Source organism: Poecile atricapillus, chromosome 26 (assembly GCF_030490865.1).
Source record: "Poecile atricapillus isolate bPoeAtr1 chromosome 26, bPoeAtr1.hap1, whole genome shotgun sequence".
Taxonomy (NCBI): domain Eukaryota; kingdom Metazoa; phylum Chordata; class Aves; order Passeriformes; family Paridae; genus Poecile; species Poecile atricapillus.
Window position 1 is genome coordinate 5,972,248 of NC_081274.1, and position 14,998 is coordinate 5,987,245.

Consider the following 14,998-nt stretch of genomic DNA (forward strand, 5'->3'; position numbering starts at 1 on the left):
AGAATTTACATACAGCCTATGCGCTTCCCTATATTAACATACAGTGTTGCATTTTAGATTCTACAAAACCTTAAAAGTTCTTTCCTTGCTTCTTGACCTTTGCATTCTTTATCAGCAGAAGGACATTGTTTTATCAACAGGGATTCTCCTTTAGCTGGCTAGGCTATTGTTCTTTGGTTAACCAGTACTCAGTATCCTATGACTCAAAGCAGGCTTTCATTTCTACTTTGATTCTAGCCTTCATATTTTCAGAATCTTTTGTTAAACCATCACATTCATAAGGTTTCCCTGTTTCACCTTCCCCAACACTTGTGGTGGACCCCCACTTTTGTGGGTTTTGATGTTCTCCACCCACACTTCGAACTGGCCTGGACTGGTGCTCCCAGCACTGTGCAGGGCAGGACCCCTCTGGCCCAGCGCTGCTGCTTTGGGGCTGGTGGCCCCTGCCTGGCACTGGGGATGGGGCATGTGGGGGAGCTGGGGCTGTACTGGTGGTACTGGTGGTGCTGTGAGCTCACCTGTCGGGGGGCCAGTGGGATGTGGGTGAACATGTGTGCTCCCTCCAGGGACCCCCAGCCTGGTGTCACCCCCTTTTCTCTGCCCACAGAGCTCCTGAGCCGGCAGGGGCAGCAGCCCCTCCCCATGGCCTCAGGCCCGGCCGGGACCCCCACTCTGTCCTTGCACTGATTTTGGGGGGGGGGGGTTGTGTGTCCCCCCTCAGCCCTGTTGCCACTCTGCCCACACCTGGCTGCTCCCAGTGTTCCCAATAAAGCTTCCCACTTCGCCCTGGGAATGGGGACCCCCATGTGTCTCCCCCGTGTCACCCCGCTCTGGGACTCCTTGGGAAGCACCAGAACACCAGCAGGGAACCCATTGAACCCCAAAAGGCACTGGGACACCCCAAAGCTGCCAGGGAAATCTGGGGAGGGGGTGCATGGGGGGAGCCCAGGCCAAGAGCCCAGCGCTGCCCCAGCCCAACCTGCCCCGGCTCCATCCCGGCTCCTCCCATGGGATGAGGAGGCGTTGGGAAAAGGTGAGGCCAAGGGTGGGCGCTGGGCCTGGGGGGAACAGGTCAAGGGATTGAGGAGGAGGGCAGAGGAATGAGTGGAAGAAAGGCACAAGACGAGGAGGCAGGATGAAGAAGAAGGAGGAGTGGATCCCTCCAACACCATTTGGGGGTCCCAGCCAACCTCATTTCCCCTGCACTTCCACCCCTTCTCCAGTGTCCCCCACACCACCAGCCCCATCCCTCATGCCTGACTTTGGTGGTTCCAGGTCCCTCAGTCTGGGATTCCCATATCCCCTTCCCCTCAATTCAGGCACCTCCTGGCAGCTTTTTCCTATGAGAAATCTCTGACTTTGGGGATTTTTGGGGTGCAGTTCTGGAGGGGGACAGCTCTGTCTGGCTTTCCCCTCCCTGCTGTGGCCTCTCAGCTGCCCCCCACACCCTGGGGGTGCTGGGATTTCCCTCCTGGGCACAAGGACGTTCATTCCCTTCCAGGAGCCCAATGCCCGGCTGGGGCTCCAGGCCAGGGGGTCCTTGAGCAGCTGCCCCAGAACCTCCGCCAGGGGCTCCCAGCGCAGCCGCAGCCGCTCGGCCTGGGCTCCCCAAAGCCCTCAGCAAGCCCCAAGTCCCTGCCAGGAACCGTCAACTCCCTCAAACCCAGCATCCCCCACAGCCCCTGCCAGTTCCCCCCATGGCAGCAGCCATGGCCATGGCCCCACATGTCACTGGCCATGTCCCACCATGTCCTCACCCATGGCTGTGTCCCCACTGTGTTTCCATCATTGGCATTGTCCACCACGTCTCCATCTGTGCATGTGTCCCCCCATGCCCCATGAATGGCCATGTCCCTGTCCATGTGTCCCCATGTCACTCCCCATGTCTATGTCCCACCATGTCTATGTGTCTCAATGTCCTCCCGCACGTGTTAGTTCAATGTCTTTATTTTCACCCCAAAGTTGGATATTTTGAAGGGATAAAGAAAAATGAAAAGCCAATCAGGCCATATTGAAAGGATTTCTGCCAGCTGAGGATCCCCGTGCTTGGGTGGAAGGGAATAACATTTTTTGGAAGGCTTTCCACACCACTATCTCCAAAATCTTGGTCTTTGACCCATTTCATCGACATCTGGCTGTGGAAGACACCTCTGGGCAATAGGAAATGAAAATTGTGGAATCACTGAGGTTGGACAAGACCTCCAAGACCTCCTTGATGCCACCAGAAGATAGGTGGATTGAATGCAAAAGATTTTCTGGGATTGAAAGTCAACAAATCCACTCCCCCCAAGGAATTCCCATTGTTGGTCTGTGTCCCAGTGGATGTTCCTGCCCTGGTGTTCATCCAGGTGCCCACAGGGAGCCAGAAAGATGTGGAGCCTCCCAGCCAGGTGTCTTCCCAACACGGATCACCAGGACCACGGATCACCAGGGCTCTGCCCAACGGGGGTCACTGGGGATCATCCAACGCCGATCCTCCCATGGGGGATGGAGCTGGAGCAGCGCACGAAGCTCTTCCCGCACTCGGGGCACTCGCAGGGCTTCCCTTACTGGTGCCTCCGTTGGTGTTGGGTCAAGTGATAGCCCCTGGAGAAGCTCTTCCCACACTGGGGACACTCGTAGGGCCTCTCCCCAGTGTGGATGCGCCGGTGGACGGTGAGGTGGGAACTGTGCTTGAAGCCCTTCCCGCAGTCGGGGCAGCGGAAGGGCCTCTCCTCTGTGTGAATCCGCTCATGTACGAGGACATGGGAGCTGGTCCGAAAACTCTTCCCGCACTTGGGACACTTGTACGGCCTCTCCCTGGTGTGGATGAGCTGGTGTTTCCTCAGATTTGAGCTCCACCCAAAGCTCTTCCCACATTCCAAGCAGGTGTAGGGCAGTTCCCCTGTGTGGATCACCTGGTGTCTCATCAGGTCAGAGGTATCTCTGAAGCTCTTCCCACATCTCCCACACTCATAGGGTCTTTCCCCACTGTGGATCACCTGGTGTGCCCTCAGTTTGGAGCGGCAGCTGAAACTCTTTCCACATTCCCCACACTCATAGGGCTTTTCCCCAGTGTGGATCACCTGGTGCCGGAGCAGGCTGGAGCTGTGGCTGAAATCTTTCCCACATTCCAAGAACTTGTGGGGGTTCTCCCCCTGCTCTGAGCTCTGGCTGGATCTCTGGCCGTGTTCCTGGCACAGGGAGGATCTTTCCTCCTCACAGCTCCCTGGGCTGGGTTTGCAGCCCCTCCTTGTGCGAGATCTCCAGGGCTTTTCCTCCTCCTCCATCTGGCCACAGCTTGGGAATGAAAAATCCTGGTTTGGGGGAAAAAAAGAAAGGAGAGCACCTTGGGCTGAGGGTTTCTCCTTTCCCAAGTTCATCTCAGGAAGTCATTGGGCATCTAGTGTCTGTAAGAACCTCTAAGACACCAAGATTCAGCCCAAAAAATCCTCCAAACATCAAGACAGATAAAAAACTTCCAAAACACCAGAAGTCTGATATCCCCCCAACATAGAAAGATTCAACCCCCACAAAAAAACCAAAGCACCAACATTTAGCCCAATAAAGCTCAGAAACTCCAAGATTCAGCCCCATGAAAATCGTGGATCTCCCTGCCCGGGCACTCGCTGCATGGGGGGGGTGAGGGGGGCAATGAGGCCGGGCCGGAGCAGGGGGTGCCTGAGAGAGGCCCCGAGCCCGGGGGAAGCCCCTGCAGAGCCATGGAAGTGGCTCCTGGCCGGACTTGGGGATCCCCCGGCGATCCCTGCTGGAGCAGCCTGGTCCTGAGGGACTCTGTCCCCTGGCAGGGACCCCAGGCTGCAGCAGGACAAGGATTCCTGTCCCCCAGGGGGAGGCACTGACATGACCTGACTGTGACCCCCATCCCTGTGCCTCTGGGCGGGGAGGGGGACGGAGAGGGGCAGAAAGTTAAGCCCGGGAAGGAGGGAGAGCTGGGGGGAAGATGGATTTCCGTAGGAATTACTTTACTTCTCATTTTCTTGCTCTGACATGTTTGATAATGAATTCAATTAATTTCCCCAAGTCAGGTGTGCTGTGCCCGTGACCAAGGATTGAACTGTCCCTGTAATAGATTGCTAATGTTCATCAAATTTCATTTAATATAATTAGTCTAAGTATAATGTAATTGCTGAAGCTGTTTTAGGACCTAACACTGTAGAAATGCCAAGCCACAACCTACGGTTGTAGAAAGAAAAAGCTGAAGTTGCAGAGATGCCAGACTACAGCAGCTGCAGAGAAGTTAGACCACAGCATCCAGTGGCACAAACAAAAATTAGAACATCTCCTTATTAAGGAGAACTGCCTAACTGTCATAAGACCAACGCCCGATCATGGACTGAGGAAGACTGCAAGCCTTCACCCCACGACCACCGGGAGGCAGAAGAAGACCCTCTAGCCACAGCTGGCGCAGGCGCCGACGCGATTCAGGAAGACACCGACACAGGGAGTGTATAAAGGGAAACCTCCCCAGCTAAAGCGCGCACCGTGGGTGGAGATGCTGAAGTAGAGCAGCGTTCCCCAGCTCGCCCCAGTTAGCTGGCCTTTTGCTTGCTTTTACCGCTTGTCAAATTAATAAAATTGGTTTTTATGAGTAATAATTTAAATTGTCCCTTTTTATTCAGTCACAACAATTTATAACTGTCCCCACCCTCATCCCGACCCCCGAGCTTTTCCTTGTGTGTTCTGCTCCCCGCCCGGGGCAGGAAGCAGAGTCACAGAGTTTTGGCCTCGCTCCGGCATCCCCTGCTCCATCCCGGACTCACCCCCAGCTCGCAGCGCCCTAAGCTCCCGGGCACCCCGAGCTCCCGGCGCTTCAGCGCAGCGGCGCTTCCTTGGCCTCCTGCCCGGGCCGGGCCCAGCGCCGGGGCCGCTCCTCAGCCCAGGCTAACGAGAAATGGCGGAGCTCAGCCCAAGGGAGGCGAGGCCGTGCCGTGTGCAGAGCCCGCCGCTGGCTGCGATTGGCTGCTTCTGCCGTCACTCGTGGCTCTGGCGCGCGCTGATTGGGCAGAGCGGGGACAAGCCCGGCCCCGCTGGCGCCCCCAGGGCGGCCGTGGGGCAGGAGAGCCGCCATTGCCGGAGCGTCTGTGCGGGCCCGGCAGCGGCGGCAGCAGCGGCCGGAGCCCGGTGAGGCGGCGGCGGAGCTCGGAGGCGGCCCCAGCGCAGCGTCCCGGGCACAGCGCAGCCACCTCCGGCCTCCCGACACGAAGCGGGACGAGCCAGCGCTGCTCCGCCACCGCCTCCTGCCGAGGCCCCAGCGGCAAGGAGACCGCGGGCAGCCGCTCCCGCAGCGCCCTCAGCCCAGGGCCAACACGGGCCGGCCACGGCACAAGCCACCCGCCACAGCCCCCTGCCGCCCCCTCCCGGGCCCGCAGCGAGCCCCGAGCCCCCGCAGAACCGAGCGCGGCTCCCACCTGCGATGGCTGGGGCCGCCTCCGAGCTCCGCCGCCGCCTCACCGGTTGTTATCAATGAAATTACAATTTTGACAACTAGGTTCCTTGGGTTAATGGCAGTTTAATCAAAAATGAATACAATTTAGTAAATGGAATAGTAATTTGGTATAAAAGAATACAGTTTAGTAAAAGAACATAATTTAGCAAAAAATTACAATTTATATATATAATTTGCCAGTAATTAAATATGATTAAAGCATAAGCAAAACCGACCGGGGTACAGAGAAGGTTTATCACCCTGCCTCATGTACAAAACAAAGCACTTCAAGCTAAACTTATATACTGTATGCTTATACATATTCATTAACGTTTCCCATAAGTTTCCTCCTATTTCCAATTTTTCTGACTTTACATCACTTTTCTTCACGGCACATGCTTCACTTGTTGTTAGGGGGTCTTCAGTCTTCTTTTGGGGGTCTTTTGGCGAAGGATTCTCCTCTTCCTCGTCCTTTGGATAACCTTACAGGTTTGCGTGTGCATACAAAGTGCTGTGTTATGTAAGTCTAATTAATCTGATATTTTCTGATTTTCAGGCCCAATGCCTAAAATCGTTCTAATTTTGTCCATCTCAAGGCTGTTTTAGTCTTGAGACATCACTTATTTTCCAAACTATATCCTGTACCTCAATTTTAACATGTAACATCTGTAAAGGGGGTACATCTGCCTCGTAACACTGATTCTTTTCATTGCCTTTAATAATAACTTTAATAACAGTTACAATTTAGTCAGCCCAAATCAATTCCATTTATTACAAGATGAATTCCCTGGAATTCCCCCTTTCCTCCCCTCTCGCTTTCCCTTCTCCTGAACTGCGTCCCCCGGATCCGCCCGCCTCTCCCCGCCCCAGCCCCCCTTTCCCGTCACCCAGGGACCCCCTGGACCCCCATTCCTGCCTTTCCCAGCTCCCAGACCCCGCTCTCCTCAACCCCAGGACCCCTGGACCCCCTTTCGTGGGCACAGGGACCCCCTGGATCCCCCATTGCGCCTCTCCCAGCCCCTTCCTTGAACCTTGGACCTTTCCTGGCTCTCCCGATTACGCTTCCTGACCTTTGGACGCCCCCAGACCCCCAAATCTCTGCGTCCCCCCAGTTCTTCACCCCCTGCTCGTCCTGTTTGGGGTCCCAGGGGGTTTGGGAGGGTCTCTGGGGTGTCTTGTAGGGTCCCAGAGGGGGTTCTGGTCCCTGGGACCCCCCCTGAATTTCCAGTCCCGAGCACTGGGACCCCACCCCTGCACTCCTTTATCCTGTACCAATCCCTCCCACACCCCCTTTCCCATTCATCCCGCCTTTCCCAGTCTTCAGACCCCTCCTTTTCCTTCACTCTGAGACCCCCCCCAGACCCCAATTCCTGCTTTTCTCAGTTCTCACCCCCCCTTTCCTCTGCATTAAGGACCCCCGAGCCCCCTATTCCAGCCATCCCAGTTCTCCCCACCTCGTGACCTTTTTCCTTGGCACTGGGGACCCCTGGACCCCCTTTCCTGGGCACAGGGACCTGCTGGAACCCCCACCCCACCTCTCCTAGTCCCTGCACCCCCCCTTCCATAACTCTGGAACCCCCTGAGCCCCTGGACACCAGGACTCCCCTGCATGCCCTTTCCTGTCCACCCCACCTCTCCCACCCCTGGACCCCCTTTCCTTGTCCCCAGGATCCCCAAACCCCTTCCTGGCTCTCCCAGTTCCCCTTTCATTGATTCATGACCCCCTCAGCCCCCCCCAAATCTCCGTGTCCCCCCAGTTCTCCACTCCCTGCATTACCTGCATGTGGCGGTGTCAGAGCCCAGCCCGGGGGTCCCCCAGTTCATGGCTTTGGGGTTCGTGGACGGGATCCCCTTCACGCGCTACGACAGCGAGCAGGGCCAGTGGAGACGCTGATGCAGTGGATGGAGGATGGAGCTGAGATGGGATATTGGGAGAGCCAGACCCAGATTGCTGTGGGGAACCAGCACATAGTTGCCAGAAACCTGGAGACGCTGCGACACCGGTACAACCAGAGTGAGGGTGAGTAGGGGGATCTGTGTGGCTGGGATGGGATCCATGGGGCTGAGATGGGATCCATGGGGCTGGAATGGGAATTGTAGAGCTGGAATGGGGGATCCTATGGGGCTGGGATGGGACCTGTGCAGCTGGAATGGGAATTGTGGGACTGGGGTGGATAGCCGTGGGACTGGGATGGAGGTCCATGGGGCTGGGATCTATGTGGATGGAATGGGATCTGTGGGGCTGGGGACACAATTCCATGTGTCTCTGTTGGTACAATCCCCCCATGTCTCCACACCTCCCAGTGGCTTTACGGCTGTGACCTCCTGGACAATGGGAGTGTCTGTGGATCCAGTTGGTACGGCTACGATGGGCAAGATTTCATTTCCTTCAAGTTGAGATACAAGAGCTTCGTGGAGGCCGACAATGCTGCTGAGATCACCCGGAGACTCTGGAAAGAAAAAGGGAATGTGGCTGAGGGGCTGGAGAATTACCTGAAACACGTCTGCCCAGAATGGCTCCGGAAATACATCAGATATGGGCAGAAAGAGCTGGAGTGCAAAGGTGGGTGGGAATTTGGGATTTGGGAATGGAGGACTTGGGAACATTATAATTCCTGTGGGAATTCCATGGACAGATATCGCCCCCATCCCATTCCCATGGAATTCCATGCATGAGTTCCACCATTATCCCATTCCAGTGGTTCCTGACGTCCATGTGTCTGGAAAAGAGGAACATGGGACACTGATCCTATCCTGCCACATGTACGGATTCTATCCCAACACCATCGCAGTCCACTGGATGAAGGGGGGTGAAATCCAGGTTCAGAAGACGGAGTGGGGTGGGATTGTTCCCAACAGCGACGGCACCTCCCACACCTGGGCCAGGATCGAGGCGCTGCCGGAGGAGTGGGAGCAGTACCAGTGCCGGGGTGGAGCATCCCGGAATGCTGGAACCTAAGATCTTCACTTGGGGTGACGCTGGGAATGTGGGAATTGGGGATTTGGAACCCTGGAATGGGGATTCTGCTTCTCCTCCTCACTGTCCCACGTTTCCCAGAGCTGACATCTGGTGGGAATCTCGCCGTGGTGATCGCTGTGTCCATCATTGCTGCCATCCTCGTCCTTGTCTTCATTGGATTCGGTGTCTGGAGGCTTCAATCCGGTAACACACAGGATGGGGGTCGGGAAGGGGCACGGATCCATCCGGCACCGTTCTGGGAATGCAGCACCCACACTGATCCCGCTGTTTTTCCACAGGGAGGAGGGACAGGAATGGATACAACCCGCCAGCCAGTGAGTTCCAGTGGTGAATCCAGCTTTGGATCCCCTCTTTGTGCATCCCAGGGTGGATCCTGGGGTTAATCCCGGTGTGTGATCCATTCTGGAATCTCACAGATCTTCTCTTTCTGCAGGAAGGGACATGGAAATGAATGGCTGAACCACATTTATGGAGCAGGATTGGGGTAGGATTCCAGAGGGGGATCAGGGCAGGATGGATGGACTGGGATCAGGGAGGGATTCCGGATCAGAGCAGGGATCCAGAGCAGGATCAGATGGAATTGTTGAGTGGAATCAGTGCTGGATTCTGGAGCAGGATCAGGTGGGATGGATGGAGCAGGATTGGTGTGGAATGGATGGAGAGGGATCAGGGCTGGATTCCAGAGAAGAATCAGGTGGGATGGAATGGAGCAGGATTGGGGCAGGAGGGATGGGGAGGGATCAGGTGGGATTCTGGATCAAGGCAGGATTCCAGTGTGGGATTAGTTGGGATGGATGGAGCAGGATCATGTTGGGATTCCCGAGAGGGATTGGGGTAGGGTGGATGTGGCAGGATCAAGTGGGATGGATGGATGGATGGATGGATGGATGGATGGATGGATGGATGGATGGATGGATGGAGAAGGATTGGGTGGGATGGATACAGTGGGATCAGGTGGAATTATTGGGGCAGGATCAAGTCGGGACTCCAGAGAGGGATTGGTGCGGGATGGATGGAGTGGAATCAGGGAGGGATTTCAGTATGGGATTGGGTGAAATGGATGGAGCAGGATTGGGGCGGGATCAGGTAGGATGGATGGAGCAGGACTGGTGCAGAATGGATGAAGCAGGATTGAGGCAGGATCAGGTGGGATTCTAGAGCAGCTCCTGCTCCCCATGGGCTCCGGCCAGGTCCATCCTGTGAAATGGGGACAAGGACAGGGTGACACCGTGACCCTCTCTAAACCCGGCAGGAATCACCGCTGGAGCGATCCACAGAGCTGGATCTGGCCCTTTCCCTCTTCCCGGGTAAGCCGAGAGCTGCCAGCAGAGCTCATCCCACTGCTGCCACCCACCCCACAGCTCTTGCTAACGGATCGATTTCCCGTTTTCCAATGTTTTAGAGCCAAAACCCACAAATATTCCTGATGCTTTAGTTCTGGTGTGAAATTATCCTGCTTGGGGCAAGAAATCCTGCTTGGGGCAAGAAATCTGGGTTCCTCCTCCAGTGTCCAGCAGTTCCTCTCTGGGAGCCTGGGGTGTGAGTGGGGACACTGGGGACAGTGATGGGGACACTGGGGACAGGGATGGGACACTGGGGATAGGTTTGTGACACTGGGAGCAGGGATGGGAACAGCAGGAATGGGAATGGGGACACCAGGAACTGGGGTGGGGAATCCAGGAACTGGGGTGGGGACAGCAGCACCAGGATGTGGCACCAAAAATGGGAATAAGGACACCAGGAGAGGTTAGGGACATCAGGAGCGGGTTGGGGACACAAGGAATGGGTTGGGGACACCAAGACTGGGTTGGGGACACCAGGAGCAGTGTGGGGACGTGCTACTCATGCCCAGGTCCACCCCCCAGGATTTATTTCCCACGCAGTGTCTCATGTCCAAAGTGTCCCCAGAAGGGTTTGGCCACATCGGGCTCATGGAGGGGCAGTGGGATGGGGGGAGGGGTCAGACCAGGCCTCACTGTCCCCAAGTGTCCTTGAGTGTCCCAAAATTGGTACTTGGGATCATAGAGAGGTTCCCTGGCTATGACCACAGCCATGACACGAGCACAAGATGGCCGTGAGATGAGAGTGACCATGAGTGACACAACCCTGAGATGACCATGGCCATGGGATGACCATGACTGTGACCATGACCGTGACCATGGCTGTGACCATGGCCAGGAGATCACCATGACCATGACACAACCACAACCTTGACCATGAGATGATTTGGACCAAGAGATGACCGTAGCTTGGCCATGGGACACCTGTGGCCTTGAGGTGACCCTGACGTGATCGTGGCCATGAGATGACCATGAGGTGACAATGACATGATCATGAGATGGCCATTACAGTGAGATGACCATGAGCATAAAATGATGGTGATCAGGAAATGACTGTGACCACAAGATGACCATAAGATGATCGTGACAATGATATGACCATGAGATAACCATGACACCACCATGGCCATGAAATGATGAAGGCCTTGAGATGACCATGACTGTGACCATGGCATGATCTTGACCAAGAGGTGACCACACCACACCATGGCTGTGTGGTGATCAAGACCATGAGATGATCATGACACAACCATGGCTGTGAGATGATTGTGACCATGAGGTGACTGTGAGATGACCATGAGATGACCATGACCATAAGATGATGGTGATGACCGTAACTGTGGGAAATAAGAAAACCCTTACAGAATAAGGACCTTTTCCACCTCTGTTAAATCCTGGTTACTTCCGTTCAGTTTTGTTCCCCAAAAAGCACTCTGGGAAGGGTTCAGCTGCAGGTCAGATGGTCCACGAGTAGGCTGGTGGTCATCTCATGGGTGAGGCAGTGATTGGCTGGGGAGATGCGTGGCCACCACATGATCAGAGAGCTGATTGGGTAAAGGGACACATCAACAGCAATACCGCAGTGGCAGGCAGCCAATGCGTGCTTGGTTCGGTTTAGTTAAGTTTGGTTGAGTTTGGGTCAGGTTTGGTTGAGTTTGAGTTAGGTTTGGTTAAGTTTGAGTTAAGTTTCGGTTAGGTTTGGTTAAGTTTGGATAATTTTGGGTTAGGTTTCGAGTATAAAAAGGCTCGGTTGGTTACAATAAAGGATCTTTGAAGCAAGCAAGGAAGTCCGTGTCTCACAACCATGAGATGGCCATGACTGTGACCATGAGATGGCCGCGACTGTGACCATGAGATGAGTCAGCTATGATCCTGGCATAGCCATGATATGATTGTGGCCATGAGTTGACCATGATATGATTGTGAGGTGATCGTGACCGTGTGATGACCATGACTGTGACCACAACACAATCATGACCATAGATGACCATGAGATGATTGTGGCCATGAGTTGACCATGAGATGATCATGAGGTGACCATGAGAGGACTGTGACCATCAGATGACCACGACACAATCATGAGCATGAGATCGTGACCATGAGAGGACCATGAGCATGAGATGATTGTGATCAGGAGACGACAATGAACACGAGATGATGTTGCTCAGGAAATAACCATGACCATGGCATGACTATGACTGTAGCCAAGACATAACTGTGGCCATAAGATGACCACGAGATGACCATGAGGATTTCATGACCATGACATAGCCATGAGGTGATCAAGGTCATGAGATGACCATGAGATGACCATGACTTAACCATGGTCATGGGGTCATAATGACCATGAGATGAGCAAGAGATGACCATGGCTTTGATACAACAATGACCATGAGATGACCATAATGAGGCAACTATGAGCATGTGATGATTGTGACCAAGAGATGACCACAACACAACCATGGCCATGAGACCATTGTGACCATGAGGTGATTCTGAGATGACCATGAGATGACCATGACTATGAGATGACCACGACTGTGAGATAGCCATAACATGACCATTGTTGCCGCTGAAGATGAATAGATCACACGGACACAGGTCGAGGTGTAGTGAGAAGAAGAGAGAGTTTATTTTTCCCTCCAGGATTTATAGGCTCCTGACCACAGCCAGGGATTGGATGGTCAGGATAACACTTTCTCACAGCACTGGCCATGAGAGATGTCCATCACAAGACGTGTAACAGAAAGAATGTACACATATCTATGTTTACAGTTACTGTCCTGGGAAAGTCTTTAGAAAACTATGTTAGCAAGCTCAGAAGCTGAGTTTTCAGGGCGACATCTCACCCTTTTCGGTTTAATAAAAAGAAAAGAAAAAAGAAAAATGAACAAAGAAACTAGCAACATTATAAGCAATCAAAAGGTAAATAACAGGAAAAAATACAATACTCCATACAATCAGAAGGCTGTAATTTCAGGGTGATATCTCACCCTTTCGTTATTATTAAAAAAAACAAAACAAAAAAACCAAAAAACCCAAAAAACAAGAACCAGAAAGAACAACAAAACTCAAAATAAATGACACAATTGTCCAACATCAACACCTGCTCGTGGATGGGCCATCGGGGTGAGCACGCATGTCATCTACATCTGAGTCCTCATCCGATGACCCAGCCATCCGCTGACTTCCAATTTGGTCACGGTCTCCAGCCCGCTCGCCGGTCGAATGCTGCCTCTGTGGTTGCAGGTCAGGACGGACACACTTCGCAGGTACCCAGCGTACCCCAGTATCTGTGGATACGCAAGCATACCCTTGCCTCGAAGCAATGAGGTCATAGGGACCCTCCCACTGTTTTGTGACGAGATTCCTCACTCTAACCTTTGCCCAAGGCTGAGGCGTCTCATCCGAAGCCCGCAAAGAAAGGTGGTGGTTCAACATGACCGGGTTACTGGAGTTCTGCGGCACCGTGAGGTGATGGAGGGTATATAAAGCTTTCCCCAACCGACCGTGCGGGGTCTCGCCCTGCATTCCCCGTTTCTGCTTCTGCAGAACTCGCTTCAGCGTACCGTGAGCGCGTTCTACGATAGCCTGACCTGTCGGAGAATGAGGGATACCAAACTTGTGTGACACACCCCACAACTGCAGGAACTGCCGCACCTTCTGAGAGGTGTAAGCAGGACCATTATCGGTCTTCACAGCAGAAGGCACGCCCAAAACAGCAAAGGCCTGCTTCCAGTGGGCAATGACATCGCAGGTTTTTTCTCCCGTGTGAGCAGAAGCCCACATGGCAGAGGAGAAAGTGTCCACACTGACATGCACATACCGAAGCCGGCCAAACTCGGCAACCTGAGTGACATCTGTCTGCCAAAGCTCCAAGGCCCAAAGGTCCCTGGGGTTTACCCCTGCTGGCAGAGGTGCAGCAAGTGCATGACAATCGTCACAAGACTCAACGATGTCATGGGCCTCAGCTGACGTCAGCTGAAACTGTTTCTGCAAAGTATGTGCATTCTGATGGAAGAATCCATGCGATGCTTTGGCCTGGCTGAGCGTATCAGGCTGAGGTGCAACCCACGCAGGGTTAGCCAACTTGTCAGCCCTTGCGTTACCCTCTGCAATAAACCCTGGCAAATTGGTGTGACTCCGCACATGCAGAACGTAATATGGATGCACCCGGGCCTGAATAGCACTCCACAGGGCCTTCAGTAAATTAAACAAGGCAGGATTGCTGACCTCCTTCAAGACTGAATGACCCAACCGCTGGGCTATATCGGCCACGTAGGCAGAATCTGTGACCAAATTGAAAGGTTCCTGGGAAAACTTCTGAAACGCCATGACGGCAGCCCGTAATTCCACCAATTGGGCTGACCCAGTCTCACGACTCTCCAAGACTTGCCACTCAGATCCTTCCTTCCAGGTAGCAATGGCCTTTCCAGTCCTCCCTGAACCATCAGTAAAGACAGTGGGGCCTTGCACAGGCTCCTGACTATGTTTGGGCCGCAAAGAAAGTTTTATGAAGTTTGCCACTTGCAGCAACTTATGACTGGGCAGATGGTAAGTGATGTGCCCAGAAAAATTCTCCAGAGCACTTTGCATGGAAATACTGTTTGCAAAGCTCCAATCAAAATCCTCCCGCGGTACCGGGAGCACAATCTTTGCGGGATCTGCACCCATCAATTGTAAACACTGTTGTCGGCATTTAATTATCAAATGAGCTATCAGCTCAAACATCGTTGTCGCCGTCTTCTGCGGCTGATGGGGCAGGAAAATCCATTCTAGGACATGCAAGGGATCAGACCACTCATCATTCCACTGGCCAGTGATACCCGCAGGATGCAAATCTGGAGTAACAATGAACACAGCGACATCAATGGAAGGGTCAATGCGATGAACCTGATGAGCGGAGACCGCTCGCTGAACCTCCTCCAGTACCTGCTGTGCCTCCGGGGTCAGTGTCCGAGGTGACTTTAAATCAGAGTCCCCTTTCAATAGACCAAACAAGGGGGATAATTGTGCCGTGGTCAGTCCCAAGTAGGGACGCAACCAAGTAACGACACCCACCAATTTCTGAACATCATTCAGTGTCTTCACCGAATGCACAAATTGCACCTCCTGGTGTTGGACTGTCCATTCCAAAATTTTCATCCCTAAGTACTTCCAAGGAGGTTGTTGCTGAACCTTTTCTGGAGCCACTTGCAGCCCATAAGAATGCAAAGCAGTGAGCAGCTGAGGCCGTATCCTCAGCAGCTC

General features: G+C 53.8%; 1 protein-coding gene and 1 pseudogene across 2 annotated transcripts in view; one reads left to right on the forward strand and one right to left on the reverse strand.

Annotated features, from left to right (window-relative positions):
• LOC131588644 (class I histocompatibility antigen, F10 alpha chain-like) overlaps nt 1-9,937 on the forward strand; it is a 196,718-nt pseudogene extending 186,781 nt beyond the window's left edge.
• The window catches only part of LOC131588612 (zinc finger protein 239-like), a 102,369-nt gene continuing 89,300 nt past the window's right edge, over nt 1,930-14,998 (reverse strand). Inside the window, exons 1-2 of one of the 2 annotated variants that reach the window (XM_058857563.1) lie at nt 4,764-4,917; nt 1,932-3,296 (exon numbers count right to left, since the gene is read on the reverse strand). In XM_058857563.1, coding sequence (XP_058713546.1) covers nt 2,547-3,269 — 723 coding nt within the window. In that variant the 5' untranslated portion in view covers nt 3,270-3,296; nt 4,764-4,917 and the 3' untranslated portion in view covers nt 1,932-2,546. Of the gene's footprint in view, nt 3,297-4,763; nt 4,918-14,998 lie in introns of those variants that run through there. The other variant, XM_058857564.1, reaches the window with a different exon arrangement.